Source organism: Zea mays, chromosome 8, assembly GCF_902167145.1.
Source record: "Zea mays cultivar B73 chromosome 8, Zm-B73-REFERENCE-NAM-5.0, whole genome shotgun sequence".
Taxonomy (NCBI): Eukaryota; Viridiplantae; Streptophyta; class Magnoliopsida; order Poales; family Poaceae; genus Zea; species Zea mays.
In genome coordinates this window covers 80,388,716-80,404,642 of record NC_050103.1, presented here as the reverse complement: position 1 = coordinate 80,404,642, position 15,927 = coordinate 80,388,716, and the positions used below count along the sequence as shown (strand labels likewise).

Here is a 15,927-nt window from a genome sequence, read left to right as displayed (position 1 = left end):
TTTGTTCAACACTAATATGCACAACAATATAACCCATGTAATCATCAACATTGGAAATGGTCCAATAGAAGAACCTTCTATAAGAAAATAAAAAAATTTGACATGTTATTCATTTCAGCAATGTTCCTCTTAAAAGAAAATGGGAACAATTCTAGCACCCAGTAATCATTGGGTAAAACATACTTCCTCTGTCTCAAAATAGTAGTCATTTTAGCTCTTGTTTTTTATGTCCATATTCAAATGGATGAAGATGAACCTAAATAAATATATATATAACACATACTTTAAGTATTGTATGAACCTAGTAATTAACTAAAACGAATTTTAATTTTGGACAGAGTATACAGGAAAACATAATGATCATAATTATGGCTCAAGGACCGAGTTACCACAACAGAAGAGACATTAAGTGCAAAAATCAGGTGAGTTATTCAGCAATGCATTTATGCATACATGACAGGATTAGACGACACAGGTCAGGGTGCTACATCAAACTCATGCTGCAATCTTACAGCCCAGATGATGAATCAATACAATGCTCTGAAACCAAGAAGCCCACAATTCAGCTGAAACCAAGAGTGAAGCTGCAATCCCTGTCCGTAAAAAGCATGGTGTTAACAACAAAAACATATGCGATTCTGTATCGGTAAGAATTAAGAAAAGTGGATCCGATGCAAAATATCACTATAACGCAAAACGTCAAATGTGAGACACAAGTGACTGCAAAGCAACATCAACATGTAGAATAGAGATAATAAGTTTAGAATCTCGCGAATGCAAAGCCACATCAATATGTAGAATAGAGACAATTTAGAATCTGTTAACTTGGTATAAACCTAACAAAGGATCCATACTCACAGAAACTAAAGAAGATACACTTCAATCAAGTGGCTTCTAGATGAATGACTCAGGGCCATGACCAAGCAGTATGCTATCATTAGAAAAAGAAGAAAGAAAGCATTTATCTACAACAGAAGAGAAATTGTTAGATCACGGTGGTCAGCCTTCAGACCAACTCCGACCATTCAGCAAGTAACAATGCCTCAAGTTCTTCTCTCCATTTCTCCAACTCCTGAAACACCATACGAATTAAGAAAATGAGGAAAGATGAGCTGGCAGTAACAATGTACAGACCCAAAAAATATGCCTGTGCTATTTATAGGCTGCACCCTGAACCTAGAAACTAAGTGGAGCGGTTTTGGCAATTCACTATCCAATGGACTTTGTTGGCTATGATCAACAAAATAATAATGGTCTGTGGCACCATTATCGTTCTTGCAGGTTGTGCATACTCTCTTTTAGAAACCAGATACAGTTCTCCTGTTAGAACATATTATACTTCATGCAATATGGCCCGGGATAATTATAACATAGCATTCTAAATTCAACACGCATAAACACTGCAGAACAGGGTGATCATTTTGTGTTAAAGAGGGGCACCATTTTTGTAAGCCAGATTTTTATATTTCTATTTTCTAATGAGCTACACCGCCTGAACTATACAGGGGAAGCAAAACAAGCAGGGCTGCAGGAAAAGAATAATCTTATGACACAGTAACTGAAAGAGGAATAATTGAACTACTGAAGAAGAAACTGAGCAATAGTGAGTAAATTTAGGCACAAGCCACAAAAAGGGTATCTTAAAGACCAAAAAGACAATAGCTCAAAACAAAGAAATATCCAATCAAAGGATTCCATGATGTCACATTTGAAGTATGAACCAAGTACTTACTTGCAGATCTTTGGCTGCTTGCTCCCGTGATATTGCTTTCTGCTGCCTAGAACGTTTTAGCACACCAATGCACAATATCCCCTATATATTCAAAGTTTTTTTAGTTAAATACATTTGTTAAGATGTCATAAAAGAAGGCAATGTTGACTATTTGTTTTCATTGCACATCGTAAGATCATACTGTCGTACAGATTTTTATTTTGTATTTGGTATCCATCAACCAAATAATAATTATTAAGAACATAAAATGCTTCCAAGAAGAAACAAAGTAATTTATTCCACCCACCTTTCTCAAGATTAAAACAAAATCTGATACAGTGAGCATGCCTGTTATGGTTCCCTGGCGGTCATCCCAAAGAGGAACCAGAGCAAGACCCTATGAGACACAAAAGGTTCGAAGCTATTATTAAATTGATGCCACGTATGCAGTGCAGATGAAAGAAGTGCCTGCTTCTAGGAGCGATTTTGTTGTGTTTTTAAACTGCAAAACATAATAGGAAAACAAATTAAACTGCTACTTAAAAAGGCAAATAATTGCTAGCACAGCTTTAAAAATTCTTCAAAATGAAAGTAAAAACAGAGCAAAGTTGAAATGAGAGCAAACAAGCACCATAGAGGGAAAGTGAACTATTTGAAGCAACTCTAGCAAGCACAGTAACATACATACCTCATCATGCATTATTTTAAATGCTTGTTTAACAGGAAGCTGAGTGTCCAAAACTGTTAACTGAAATGTTCATATGAAATCCGATTATACACATAGTCTAAAGAGAAGTGCTGGCTTGCAAGAAATAAACCTAACCTTGCTAGAAAGGGGAACAACGTCATATATGGTATTGTGTAATAATATTCTAGAAACCACATGGCGGATAACTGCTATTTGCATGCTTGGGTTCTAAGATGATGGCTCCGGGGACATCTTTGTTTATTTAAGGCCACAGTAAATAACATACCATTAGTTATCAGGAATATGGAGAACAAGAAAATATAATGTTAAACTTCTGAGACATACTGTTTTCAAAATGGTACCCTTATCCATATTAGTTCCTCTGATAGAAGGCTCTGGCTGCACAACGGGTTGTACATTGTTTTCCATAAGCACTTCATTGCTGATCAGTCCATATCATCACGTACAAAGGGTTTTGTCTAGCTGATTACTTAAAAATAGTTACTTGGTTTTATGTATTAAAAAATCTAGCTGATTACTTAAAAATAGTTACAGGTAAATCTTTATTTGAGAAAACAAAGATACAAACTCACTGTTCTAATGTTCTCTATTACTTAAAAATAGTTACAGGTAAATCTTTATTTGAGAAAACAAAGATACAAACTCATTGTTCTAATGTTCTCTAGTTTTTGAAGCAAAAATAATAGGTTCTAAAACTGTTCTCTACCTAATTAAGTTGGGTGGTGTAAGAGCTATATCTTTGAAGCAAAAAATAATAGGTTCCAAAGCTGAAACAACACTTGTCTGTTAACTAAAAATCAGCTATGCAAATTTCTTCTGTATGAATAGTACAAGAGCAATCCCCCGACGCAAGGCAAGTGCCTCGTTGATGCCAGCACAATGCTAGTGCAATGTTCACAGGAAGATCTTCAGATATCTACACTTCAGGAACATCAGGAGGACTCATGGAAGTGAAATACTTAATTTTTAAGAAATTTAGTCCGTGTGAAGCGTGTATCAATATATGAATCACTTAATTTTTGATAAAGACAGATGCTCGGCAATCACCTACAGTTTGTTCAGACTCAAACACAAACTACAGAGTTTTCACATCAAAATTAAAATCATGGTACAAGAATATTTCTAACTGCGAAGTGATGCTCGAGGCACCGCTGGCAATCCTGGTTTGTGTTTGAGTCAAATATATTTTTAACAAAAACCTATGTACATCAAACTAAGGTATCTATCTATAACTTACTTTCTGATTGGATGCCCAGTTCTCAAGAGAGTTTTTTGCTCTGTCCCTACTTGCTTCAGTCTCGGTAGGTTCAGTCACTGAATGAAAAGTGGAAATAATGGCATACCAAGAATAGTCTGAATTACTTGATTTGTAAAACATGATCTCCAAACAGGCAAATCACAAGCACAGCAGATAGTAGCAAAGTGGATATAATGGCATATCAAAAAACTTCTATAGACCAAAACAGCATTACCAAGTGACAAAAAACTTCTATAGACCAAAACAACAGTATTTTGTTGAGTGGAGGTAAATATGAGACTGTGATTGCAACACAAACAAATTTAGAAATAATTTTGCTTGGTAACCAAACTGTACAAAGACCAGGTTAACATATAGGCAAGTGATGGAGATAGGATTAAATCAACACAAGAGTTTCTACATGCCAACAATGTGATAGTGGCACAGACAATTGCATCCAAACACTACACTATGTAAAGACAATGTTTCTAGGAATGAAGTAGTAAAAAGTTCATTACCAGGGAAAATATGTACATAATCACTCTTGCACTCCAAACATCAACCTCTGGGCCATAGTTTCTCTTTAGCACCTCTGGAGCCAACGAAACACATATAAGCTCATGGTTATGCATTTACAATAGACATATCTGCGGTCTGAAATTTATATATAAATCATGCGCCAATGTCAGAGCATACATGATTTTGTGAAGGTATGTGGAACCATTTTGATCTCTGATCCCACTCATAGCAAATAGCGTCAATAAGGTATCAGATTTGGTCAGATCATCAAGTAGTTAACCAGGAATAAGGTCGAAAGCAACTAATAGCCGGATGGTAAGAGTGTGAGAAAGTAGCTAACCTTCTTGAGTTCTCCCTAGTCGTACTGCCCCATTGACTGAAACCTCCTTCCAGCCGACACCAGCCGCTTGCTAAACACTACACTATGTAAAGCAAACAGCAAGGGACGTGACCTTCAAACGATGGAGGACTAAATGTTGACAAGTGACATCAGCTGCTTATCTTGTCACGTTGCTGCTTCCAATTGAACTTGTCACCGAGAAAACAACACGAGATCTAAACAACAAAAGACAATTAGTTCAAGGCGTCTAATGTTGATATGCATACATTTTCTTTTTGCAGATCTAATAACAGTATGAATAGATGTACTGTACATCGATTTACATTAAACAAGCCTTACAAGTACCACCAAGCACAACAATCAGGTAAGCAGCTGAGTTTACTGTCGGTCTCAACGATATCCACACAAGACAGCTTCTCAGGTGCATTTCACCGAACACCTTACAAGCACCACCAAGACAGGAGTAGTCAAAGAAGCACAACAATCAGGTAAGCACCTGACCGTCGGTCTCGGCGATCTGCAATGCCTCTCTAGACTCTTACAGGGAGCCTCAGGTAACATGTTGCCCCCGCAAAAACACGAAGGGAAGAAATTACCAAGAAACCAAGGCGCGTTAGAAGGTAGCAGAGAAGAGACACTGGCAGGGGCACACTTACAAATGATGCGGTCGACACTGGCAGCCAACGCGGATCGAGAGGACTTCCCTTCCATGGAGGCTGGGGTGTCTGATTCTCCTTCCATGGACAACACGGACGCAGATCGAGAGGGATTCGGATGGGATTGCGGACGTGGAGTCTGGTCGAGAGGACTCCCCTTCCATGGAGGCTGGGATCTTGGCGGATGGGATTCTGGAGAGCGTCTGGGATCTAGTGCTGCTGTGGTTCTGCCTCTTCATAGTAAGAGTTCACTTGGTATGTTGCTTGGCTGGTGGCTGCCGCAGGGCATGAGCTTGGCCTATAGGGCTTCCTCCTCTGTCATGAACCATGATCAGTTATTAGTTTCCCAGACGCTGAGCTGGTGGCTGGGGATGAACATAGTTAGTTACCTTGAGAAGATGCGTGTGCTGCAGTCTGAAATGTGCAGCCACGTCTTTCTCTAGATTGTTGGCGCAGATGGGGCAAACCTGAAGAAGATCATTTACAGAATCAATATTATAGGCTACAAATATAGTGTGATTAGAGACTGTATGCATCATCATGGATGGTTCTAAGTTTGCATAGTAGTAATGCTTACAGCATTCCTGGTGTCAAAGCAATGTTCCTCCTGAAGGTGGTTGCAGATGAAGGGCACCTCCACCTCGATGTAGCAAAAGGGGCAAGGGAAGTACTCCCACAGCTCACCTGCATCCTCTGAAATACACAAAAAAATCGGCTGAAACCAAATCCAGGAATCAAAAGGAGTACTCTCTCTCTCCTTTCTCCAGGAGAAGCATGAATGGGCCAACAAGAGATCAGCTAGAAGACGAGCTCAAAGTAAACAGAAACTAAACCACATGTACCTGCAGCGCGAGGAAGGGTGGCATGTGGTGGAGGTGGTGGTTGGTGCCTGCCTCTGTCTGCAGGGAGGAAGCCGTAGTTGTAGCAAGCCTCTACCTCCATTAATTGCTTATCGCTGGCCTGGTGATTCTGGAGAGCGGATGGGATGGCGGCGATCCGGGCGGGAGAGAGCAGGGATTGCGGCGAGAGAGGAGAGTGGGGCGAGGACAGCCGGATCTGCGCGTCGAGGAGATCTGCGCCACGACATGGGAGGGGATCGCGCAGACGGGTGGGGGAGCACAACGAGGAGAGCCGAGGTCGGGAGCACAGTGAGCCTTCCATCAACGGAGCGCGAGCGTGGGCACCGGGCGCCGCCGTCGCCGGGGCTTGATGTCGTGCCGCCGCCAGGGATGGGGCTTGGGGTCGGTGCGCGCCACCTCCATCCGCCACCTTCCATCCGGGGGAAGAGGAGTTGCGCCAGCCGTCGGGGTTGCGGGCGCAGGGGTGTGGCGGCGGCTTTGGCGCGGTGGATGGCGGCGGCTTTGGCGCGGTGGATGGCGGCCGCGGTGTTTTGGAGATCCGCGGGCGTTCGCGGGGATGGAAGGTGCGCGCCACCTCCATCCGCCACCTTCCATCCGCGGGAAGAGGAGTTGCGCCAGCCGTCGGGGTTGCGGGCGCGGGGGTGTGGCGGCGGCTTTGGCGCGGTGGATGGCGGCAGCTTTGGCGCGGTGGATGGCGGCCGCGGATGGAAAGGAATCGCGGCGTGCTCGCGCGCGGATGGAAACGAAACGCGGGGGCTGAGGGTGGAGAAATCGCGGCGGTCAGGCGTTGCGGGCGCAGGGGTCATGCGGCGGATTTGGCGCGGCGGATGGCGGCCGCGGATGGAAAGAATAGCGGCGTGCTCGTGCGCGGAGAGAAACGAATCGCGGCGGGCAGAACAGGGATGTGTGCACGCCTACACTAACAACATATAGAGTAGTAGAGATATTGAGGGCAAAATTATATGAAAAAAATAGAATAAATATTGTATGTAATGGATTTTGTTAATATTGTAGCTATAGAGAACCAAATTTAAAGGATGTTGCTGCAGGCTAAGAAGATATAGAAGACGGAATCTTTTAGAGTGTACTATAAAAGGCAGGAAATATTCCTTTAGGGGATGAAATTTAAGGTAAGTTGCTGGAGATAGTCTTAGAGGAGACTGTAAAGGACGGATATAGATGATGGATATAGAGGACATTGCTGGAGACAATCTAATGTTTAGCTACATCTAGATATCACTAAAGTAGACCATCGGGATCTTGTGGATTTTGTAGTGCATGCCTTTTATCTTTTGTTTTGACTGCAACAACATCAATGATTTTTTACATAGCATGCACCTTGATCCTGTGGATAAAATTATGATTGCCAAGTAGATTTCAAGTAATATAAATTCAATTATTTTGAAGCATTATTACTTTTCAAACTGATATATTATACATTAAAATGTCCTTGGACAGTTAATTTCCTTACTCTAATAATGTTCTACTTATTTCATTATATATTATTATTTCTTATTTCACCTTCTTAATTAATCAGTATATGCACAGAATGCCACCAAGGTGCTTTACAATTTGTATGGTTCAGATCGCAAGCGGTCATAAACTGATGTGTATATTCAGTATATACATGATATAATTTGTTTCGTTTCTTGAGTAACACGATCATCATTATGTCATTCCTACCGCACTTTCCACATATCTTGAGTAAGCGAATATTTTTTCCAATAGTTTTGTGATTACCAGTCCATGGATTACAGTGGACTAAATGCAAATGACATAGGCTTGTATAGATCAAGAACCATGCTAATAGTGATGAAGAAAGATGAATGAAGACTAATGATGGTGAACTTATTTGTTAGCTCATAGAAAGGTCACATAGTTTTATACAAAGTGATCACCATTAAGACTGAACACATGACTAATACAAATAGAGCACAAATCATTACTACTAAGTTTCATCTAAAACATAACTAACAAAGTATCTACTATAACAAGCTAGAACACGTCTCAATTAGATATCACAGTTGCGAGATGTGCCCGTCTGTTCTCAAGAAATCTGTCGATGATATGACTCCTTGGATTTTGAATCAATGAACGTCGAATAGCTGCAATTTAGAACATAATTTGTAAGAACATGATTATTTAAATTATTATCATTTTAATTTTAGCTATAGTTTATAACTATATTATAAGAACCACTCATGTTGAAAGATTCAAAATGAACGGTGCTGTAATCCGAGGTTTCCAAGCATCCTATTGTTACAATAATTAATAAGCATAAGAATTGAGTTCATGTTGAAAGATTTTAGGTACAAGATAAATTACCGTGTTTATTATTAAGACGCAGCATAGTTCCAATAATTATGTTATTGTCAACTCTAGCTAACGACCATCGTAGAGCATTTCTTTGCAAGAGGTCAGTTCATACCCCCACGATGATTAGGTCCCACCTATAAAAACATTAATTGTCTGAATAAGACCTAACAACTACTTAATGCTTTCAAAAAATAATGTAGCTATGAATTAGTGTCACCTGGAATCTATTAGTACAGCCTCTCTATACGACCTTTCACCGATATGCTTTAATGGCTCTAAATGAAGAACTATGCCAATAATGTCTGAGTAATTCACATGTGATTAGTTATCTTTGAATAACTTATACATCAACCATTAGTAATACATATAAACCATATGGAAGGAAGGGTCATTACCTACGAACGACTTATGCGGTTGTTGATAAACCTCATGAAATGGCATAAGATACTTTGGAAATGGAGGAAATTGGATTGGCTTGATGAATGGCTCCACAATAGTATGTGTTATCAGTGCGACCTCTAGTCCATGTCCAATATTCCAAAATTGAATCTCCTCCCAGTTTAGACAGAATCCCACTCTATACAATGTATATGTGCATCCTTGTGTGAGTAAGGCATCGAACCATGGAACATTATTGCGGTTTGAAATTGCTTCGATTTTGGATCCCTAGATATATGGGAATATAGGTCGTATGAGTCAAAGGATTTTATTATAACAACATGACTATATTGACTCTATTTTAAAGCTTGAAGTAACTCACAGTGATATCCTGTAGAATGAAGTGTTGACTATCATGACACCTAGGGAACTTAACAACTACCCTCGCAAAGACACTCTTTATTTGTGGTAAGCTATTGACATCTTGAACATCATCAAATAACACGAAACTATATAGAACATGAACTTTAGCTTAAGTTCTTCATTCATATATAAGTGTGACAAGTGAACTATATACTTACGGAGGAAAGGGACGAATGGCTAGAACTATCCTATTTTGGTTTAGTCTACCTGATCCCGTCATTGATCTTGTAGGACCAATCATGGCATTATTGCAAAGAAAACATCATTAAAAGGATTAAATGACAAAGTCCCTCTGTCAAACAAATAGATTTTCCTACATCATAATGAAATTACAAGAAACTATTTTGTAGAAAGTTTAGACTCTATCTACGTCTTTGTTCTTCAAGAAACCTAGCAGCAAATTGAAGATTTTTCATATAACAATATTTAAAGTTAAATCATAAAATGTAACATAATTTGTCCAATTTTATTTAACTTTGGTTTATGTTTCTTGCCACAGAGCTCATGTAATGATTCCTTTTTTCTTATTAACGATCAGTTTGCTAATTTGCCATGTTAATTTGTTTTGCGGGAAGGCAAGGAGTTGTATTCAAGATCATGGGTGGATGTGACAAGCAACTGAAGCAATGGTTCAAATATTACAATTCTGGATGGTGACTTAGAAGCATGCAGAAGGTATTGGTAGAGATCATTTTCATGAAAATGAGATGTTCCATGGTTTACTCATCTTATGTGGTTGAACAAGTAGGAATCAAACTCAAAGGAAATCAATAAAAGGAGCGTAGGAAAAAGATACCGAACTAACAAGTACTCTCACTTAAGGGTGTTTTGCTTTGTGTTGAACTGTAGACCCAGAAAGAAGAATGAAGAGAAGCGAAGAAGAACGAAGAGAAGCGGGTGAGAGAGAAAATTTTGGGCAGGTGCAAGTGCACCGTATAGAAAGCATACTACCAGCTAATCCTTTCAACTATCATTTTAGCATCAACCTCTATATACCGGAAGCATGCATGTATATAAACTTTATACCCCAATAAATACCCCCAATACACACAAGTTTGTCATGTCCATATATATTAGTTTGAATTTTAATTTTAATTTGTCTTCAATACAATGCATGTGCTTTTACAATTTGGTAATAGACATGACATAACAAGACATGTTCAAACTGTAATAGTAGAACAGGACATTCAAATATTCAATATAAAAGAAATAGTATTAAAAATAAAAAAATGAAAGCATGAAGGCACAAACCAAATTTTTGTTGGACAATACAGAGCTGCAAAGATGGGTGCAGAAATTGAGGCGAACACAACTCCGAATTTCCCTCGGTAGTCAGAATAACCCATGATTATTATAGAAAACATAAGTATTCACATTTTGAGATATAAAATAGCAAAAGATTTTGCACAGTAAAAAGAAACTGATATTTTCTATCAGAAGTTTCATAGGAATGCCAAACTAAGATGACAGAACTGCAATACAATGATGACACTTTATTTATTTGACTATATTACATTTAAAAAGTACTCCAATATTAGAGGTACCTAATATGCGCAAAACTGAAATCTGCCTACAAGTTATGTTATCAACAAAAAGCCAAGTTTATATCTGCAAAATAGTCTAAATATCAAGGATGAATTAGCAGAATGTACTTAGGGAAAAACGATTAGTCCTACAAACAAACATATATTTATTATATTACAAATATGCAGTTAAACATCAGTCCAGTCATAAAAAGATACAACATATAGAATATGTTTTATGTTGTTACATAATATGATGTTTCACAGTTTTTTCTCGTCAACATTTAGCATTAGTAAAATAAGTTCAAAGCTGATAATACTTGTCATTTTGCTAATGGACAAAACAAACTACAGAAGCATTTTGTTTGTCCACGGTACATGGAGTGCCAAGCAAAGAACTACATATCCATAAATGGACCACATAAATGCCTAGGATCAGCAATAAAATATTACTTTGTAATTTTCCCAAGTTCAAAGCTAGACATAATTCATGGAAAGACAGTAAACTGGAAGCAACACGAGGTTGTAAAAGACAGATGCTCCATACTTGTGGGCACAAGAAGAAAAGGCAACCCTGATGCTTGAGAGTCTGCACTGCTTGGGATTAACTCTGAGAAAATAAAATGGCAAGTAGAGAAGCAAAGATTAACTCTAAGAAAGCACAATGGTAAGCCCCTCCCAGAAACACGCCACAATTAAACCCATCCCAGAAAGTAGAAACCCAGCCACAATTTGCACGAAACCATGAATCCACACGGTGCGTTCTAAATCTGCCTTAATTTCAACGGTTCGTTCTAAATATGCCTTAATTTTGTATTTTTATTAGCTACTTACAAGCATGAACTAGAGTTCTTGCGCACACTCGCACGTCAAACCCAAGGCAGTCCACTCCAATCACCGCTGCCTTCTGCGAAAATAGAAATGGGCAATGTTTTAGTGCTTCAGCTACATTAGCGTTGAACATATAAAGGTGTTGTCAATCCATGTCGTTAACTATCATGCATTTATGCTCATTGTTTCTGATTAACAACAATACTGCAATTATTAGACTGTTGCAGTAATCGTATTAATCTATTGTGATAGAGAAAATTGATATTTGGAAAAACCTAGGGGTGGAGACACACAAGCATTGGTAACTAAGAGTAGGTTATCTCACCTTGGAGCTCCTTGATGACCGAGGACCAACGACTCCTCCCGGTGGCCACTGCGCTTGCGCAGCTCCCAAACGACCAACACAACGAGAAGTAGACCTTGGGTCAGTACGCTTTTAGGAAAAAGCATTTGGAAGGTTAGGTGACAAATCATGTTGGACTAATACTCTAGGACAGAGCACAAGGATAAATTAGTACAAAGGGTGCAATGGAGTGGTAGTACAATTTGGTTTGGAAACAGGCTGCAATGATCAGAGTGAGATTGCAATGCAAGTGAAACAGAGAAATAAAACTTTTTTATTTCCTAATGTCGCAAGAAGTAGTCCAACATGTAAGCTAAACAACAAATAACAAATCCTTTTTTAGGGAAAACCGAAGATAGATTGGGACATTGAGTAGGTTCAAGATAAAACATGAAAAACAAATTCCTGATTGTATGTTGAACCATAAAAACAATTCTGAAACCTAAGGAGCACTATTATACCTTTACCAATTAAAGAAAGTTTAAATGAAAATGCACTCATCATGGTTCAACAATAGGAAGTAGAACACTATTTACAGGATATTTGTAAGCAGAGCACTCCTTATATTAACTCCATTTCTTGTTGGGAGTCAATAGAACTTGACTGCATACACAGAATATAATGAGAAACGACTGGTACTCTCTATATTTCCTTTAGCCTGGACGTAATACCATTATTCAAAAAACAAGAGAGTTTCATCTGCTGCATTGAGTGATAGGAAGCAGAACACTATTTACAGGTCAGAGAATAAGATTCAAGAAAGAGAGGGATTTTACTGTTGGAGAGTTTAGTTAGTTATTCACATGACACAATAGGACTACGAAGAATATAAATAAGCACAAATCTGATATTACCCATTTGTAGCAGAATCATTTAGCTCGGAAATAACAAAAGGAAAGTAATCAACAAAGTTTGCTTGTGAATTGGCACATTCTAATTAACAATTTGCATCATACCTTTCATCGATTAAAAGAAATGGCTGTATGTATGGGTATTAACTCGATCTAGGGGTAGGGATTGGGATGGCGGCATCGTACCTTGCACCGAGTTAGCAGAAACAGAAGTTGTATAGGAGGTTGCGCTACAAATTAAAAGCAATACCTTGTCGGAGATGAGAGACGTGCACAAGAGGAGCAGTGAGCAGGAGAAGCCGACAGCGGTGATGTACCTTTACCAATTAAAGAAAGTTTAAATGAAAATGCACACATCATGGTTGAACAATAGGAAGCAGAACACTATTTACAGGATATTTGTAAGCAAAGCACTCCTTATATTAACTCCATTTCTTGTTGGGAGTCAATAGAACTTGACTGCATACACAGAATATAAAGACAAATGGCAGGAACTATCTACATTTCCTTTAGCCTGGACGTAATACCATTATTCAAAAAACAAGAGAGTTTCATTTGCTGCATTGAGTGATAGGAAGCAGAACACTATTTACAGGTCAGAGAATAAGATTCAAGAAAGAGAGGGATTTTACTGTTGGAGAGTTTAATTAGTTATTCACATGACACAATAGAACTACGAAGAATATAAATAAGCACAAATCTGATATTACCCATTTGTAGCAGAATCATTTAGCTCGGAAATAACAAAAGGAAAGTAATCAACAAAGTTTGCTTGTGAATTGGCACATTCTAATTAACAATTTGCATCATACCTTTCATCGATTAAAAGAAATGGTTGTATGTATGGGTATTAACTCGATCTAGGGGTAGGGATTGGGATGGCGGCATCTTACCTTGCACCGAGTTAGCAGAAACAGAAGTTGTACAGGAGGCTGCGCTACAAATTAAAAGCAATACCTTGTTGGTGATGAGAGACGTGCACAAGAGGAGTAGTGAGCAGGAGAAGCCGACAATGGTGATGTACCTTTACCAATTAAAGAAAGTTTAAATGAAAATGCACACATCATGGTTGAACAATAGGAAGCAGAACACTATTTACAGGATATTTGTAAGCAAAGCACTCCTTATATTAACTCCATTTCTTGTTGGGAGTCAATAGAACTTGACTGCATACACAGAATATAAGGAGAAACGACAGGTACTCTCTACATTTCCTTTAGCCTGGACGTAACACCATTATTCAAAAAACAAGAGAGTTTCATCTGCAGCATTTAGTGATAGGAAGCAGAACACTATCTACAAGTCCGAGAATAAGATTCAAGAAAGAGAGGGATTTTACTGTTGGAGAGTTTAATTAGTTATTCACATGACACAATATAACTACGAAGAATATAAATAAGCACAAATCTGATTTTACCCATTTGTAGCAGTGTTAATCATTTAGTTCGGAAATAACAACCAGTGCAAATGTGTAGGGATTGGGATGGCGGCATCGTACCTTGCAACCTTATTCATATACCTTTGACTATTTGCAAAAGATTTTGAAAAGATTTTCCAAAAGAATTTGCAAAAACAAAACAAGTGGTGCAAATGTGATCCAAAATGTTAAATAAAAGAAAAGCAATCCATTCGTGTCTAGTAAGATTATCAATTGGTTTAGTTCCAAGTAACCTATGCACTTACCATATGCAAACTAGTTCATTTCTGCACTTTATATATTTGCTTTGGTTTGTGTTGGCATCAATCACCAAAAAGGGGGAGATTGAAAGGGACATAGGGTTAACCTTTTCCTACAATTAATTTTGGTAGTTGAATGTCCAACACAAACATTTGGACTAACTAGTTTGCCAAGTATTCATGTATTACAGCTGCATAAAGGTTCAACACAAACCAATAAATATTCAGGTTAGGGATCCAATTCAAAGGAGCAAAAGGAACCAAGTGTGCTGTGGTCTGGCGCACCGGACTGTCCGGTGTGCCACCGGACAATGTCCAGTGCACTAGGACCATACAGAGTCCAAGCAGCCACTCTCGAGTTTTAGCAGGCACGCTCCGCTATAATTCACCGGACTGTCCGGTGTGCCACCAGACTGTCCGGTGTGCCACCAGACTGTCTGGTGTGCCAGCGGGCAACGACTATCTGCACGCAACGGTCGACTGCAAAAGTACTGACGAAATGAACAGTGCAGCGGCAGAAGTCAGAGCCGCGAAGCCAGAGGGCACCGGACTGTTGGGTGTGGCACCGGACTGTCCGGTGCCGCAAGGAGACAAAGCTCCAACGGTCGACTTCGCTCCAAACCCTAACGGTTGGGTGATGTGTCGGCGCATTGGATAGCCTACAGTGCCTATCCGGTGGCGCACCAGACTTTCCGGTGCGCCCATCACCAGCAGCCTCCCCAACGGCCACTTTGGTGGTTGAGGGCTATAAATACCCCCCAACCACCACAACTCCAAGCACCCAAGCATTCCAAACATTGCATTCAATACAACATCAAAAGACTCCACTCCAAGACACATCAAATAGATTTGATCCTCTCCAAAGCCTCCCATTCAACTCAATTTCATTAGGGACTTGTGAGAGGGTGTTCTTGTGTTCTTTTGTTGCTCTTGTTGCTTGGCTTGGCCTTTTCTTTTCTTTCTCCTATTCTCAAGTGCTTTGTAAGCGAGGCAAGAGACACCAAGTGTGTGGTGGTCCTTGCGGGGTCTTAGTGACCTGTGAGTTTAAGGAAGAAGGCTCACTCGGTCTAAGTGAGAGAGGGAAAGGGTTGAAAGAGACCCGGTCTTTGTGACCACCTCAATGAGGACTAGGTTCATTGAACCAAACCTCGATAAAACAAATTGTCGTGTTCATCCGCTTGTTTCTCATTTGATTTGTTTTCACCCTCTCTCCTGGACTCTATTTTAGTTCTAACGCTAACCTCGGCTTGTAGTGTGTGCTTAAAGTTGTAAATTTCAGATTACGCCTATTCACCCCCCTCTAGGCGACTTTCAATTGGTATCAGAGCCCGGTGCTTCATTAGAGTCTAACAACTCGAAGTGATGTCGGGAGATCACGCCAAGAGGGAGATCGTGACCGGCAACAAGCCCGCGAGCTCAGGGAGAACCCTATCAAGGGAGTCCAGCAACAAGAATAAGGAGGAATCCTCTTCCTCCACCAAGTCGCATTAGAGAGGTGACAAGAAGAAGAAGATGAAGAAGGTTGTCTACTACGAGACCGACTCTTCGTCACC

General features: G+C 39.6%; 2 protein-coding genes across 3 annotated transcripts; both read right to left on the bottom strand.

The window, feature by feature from the left end:
* Positions 1–1,656: 1,656 nt before the first annotated feature.
* On the bottom strand, positions 1,657–2,619 carry LOC103635439 (sucrose nonfermenting 4-like protein). Of its 2 annotated transcripts, none has more exons than XM_020542595.1 (4): positions 2,535–2,619; positions 2,400–2,459; positions 2,019–2,108; positions 1,657–1,813 (listed from the first exon to the last, which is right to left on the bottom strand). In XM_020542595.1, exons 1-4 carry the CDS (start codon positions 2,616–2,618, stop codon positions 1,703–1,705), a joined length of 345 nt encoding a protein of 114 aa, XP_020398184.1. In that variant the 5' UTR covers position 2,619; the 3' UTR covers positions 1,657–1,702. The 2 variants fall into 2 exon arrangements, with proteins under 2 accessions (XP_020398184.1, XP_020398185.1); XM_020542596.1 differs by having other exon boundaries at positions 2,019–2,072.
* A 2,862-nt stretch (positions 2,620–5,481) lies between these two features.
* On the bottom strand, positions 5,482–6,133 carry LOC103635440 (protein DEHYDRATION-INDUCED 19 homolog 5). Its single transcript, XM_020542687.2, has 3 exons — positions 6,015–6,133; positions 5,750–5,865; positions 5,482–5,639 (listed from the first exon to the last, which is right to left on the bottom strand). The coding sequence occupies exons 1-3, from the start codon at positions 6,112–6,114 to the stop codon at positions 5,511–5,513; spliced, it is 345 nt and encodes a 114-aa protein (XP_020398276.1). The 5' UTR covers positions 6,115–6,133; the 3' UTR covers positions 5,482–5,510.
* Between the last annotated feature and the right edge of the window lie 9,794 nt (positions 6,134–15,927).

Excerpts from the sequence above, each read along its gene's own strand:
- LOC103635439 (XM_020542595.1), bottom strand. The coding sequence starts at position 2,618 with ATGCAAATAGCAGTTATCCGCCATGTGGTTTCTAGAATATTATTACAC. Across the intron at positions 2,460-2,534 it reads TTGTTCCCCTTTCTAGCAAG|TTAACAGTTTTGGACACTCA; the intron begins GTTAGGTTTATT and ends TGAACATTTCAG. Across the intron at positions 1,814-2,018 it reads TTGTTTTAATCTTGAGAAAG|GGGATATTGTGCATTGGTGT; the intron begins GTGGGTGGAATA and ends TTGAATATATAG.
- LOC103635440 (XM_020542687.2), bottom strand. The coding sequence starts at position 6,114 with ATGGAGGTAGAGGCTTGCTACAACTACGGCTTCCTCCCTGCAGACAGA. Across the intron at positions 5,866-6,014 it reads CACCCTTCCTCGCGCTGCAG|AGGATGCAGGTGAGCTGTGG; the intron begins GTACATGTGGTT and ends TGTGTATTTCAG. Across the intron at positions 5,640-5,749 it reads GCTTTGACACCAGGAATGCT|GTTTGCCCCATCTGCGCCAA; the intron begins GTAAGCATTACT and ends GATCTTCTTCAG.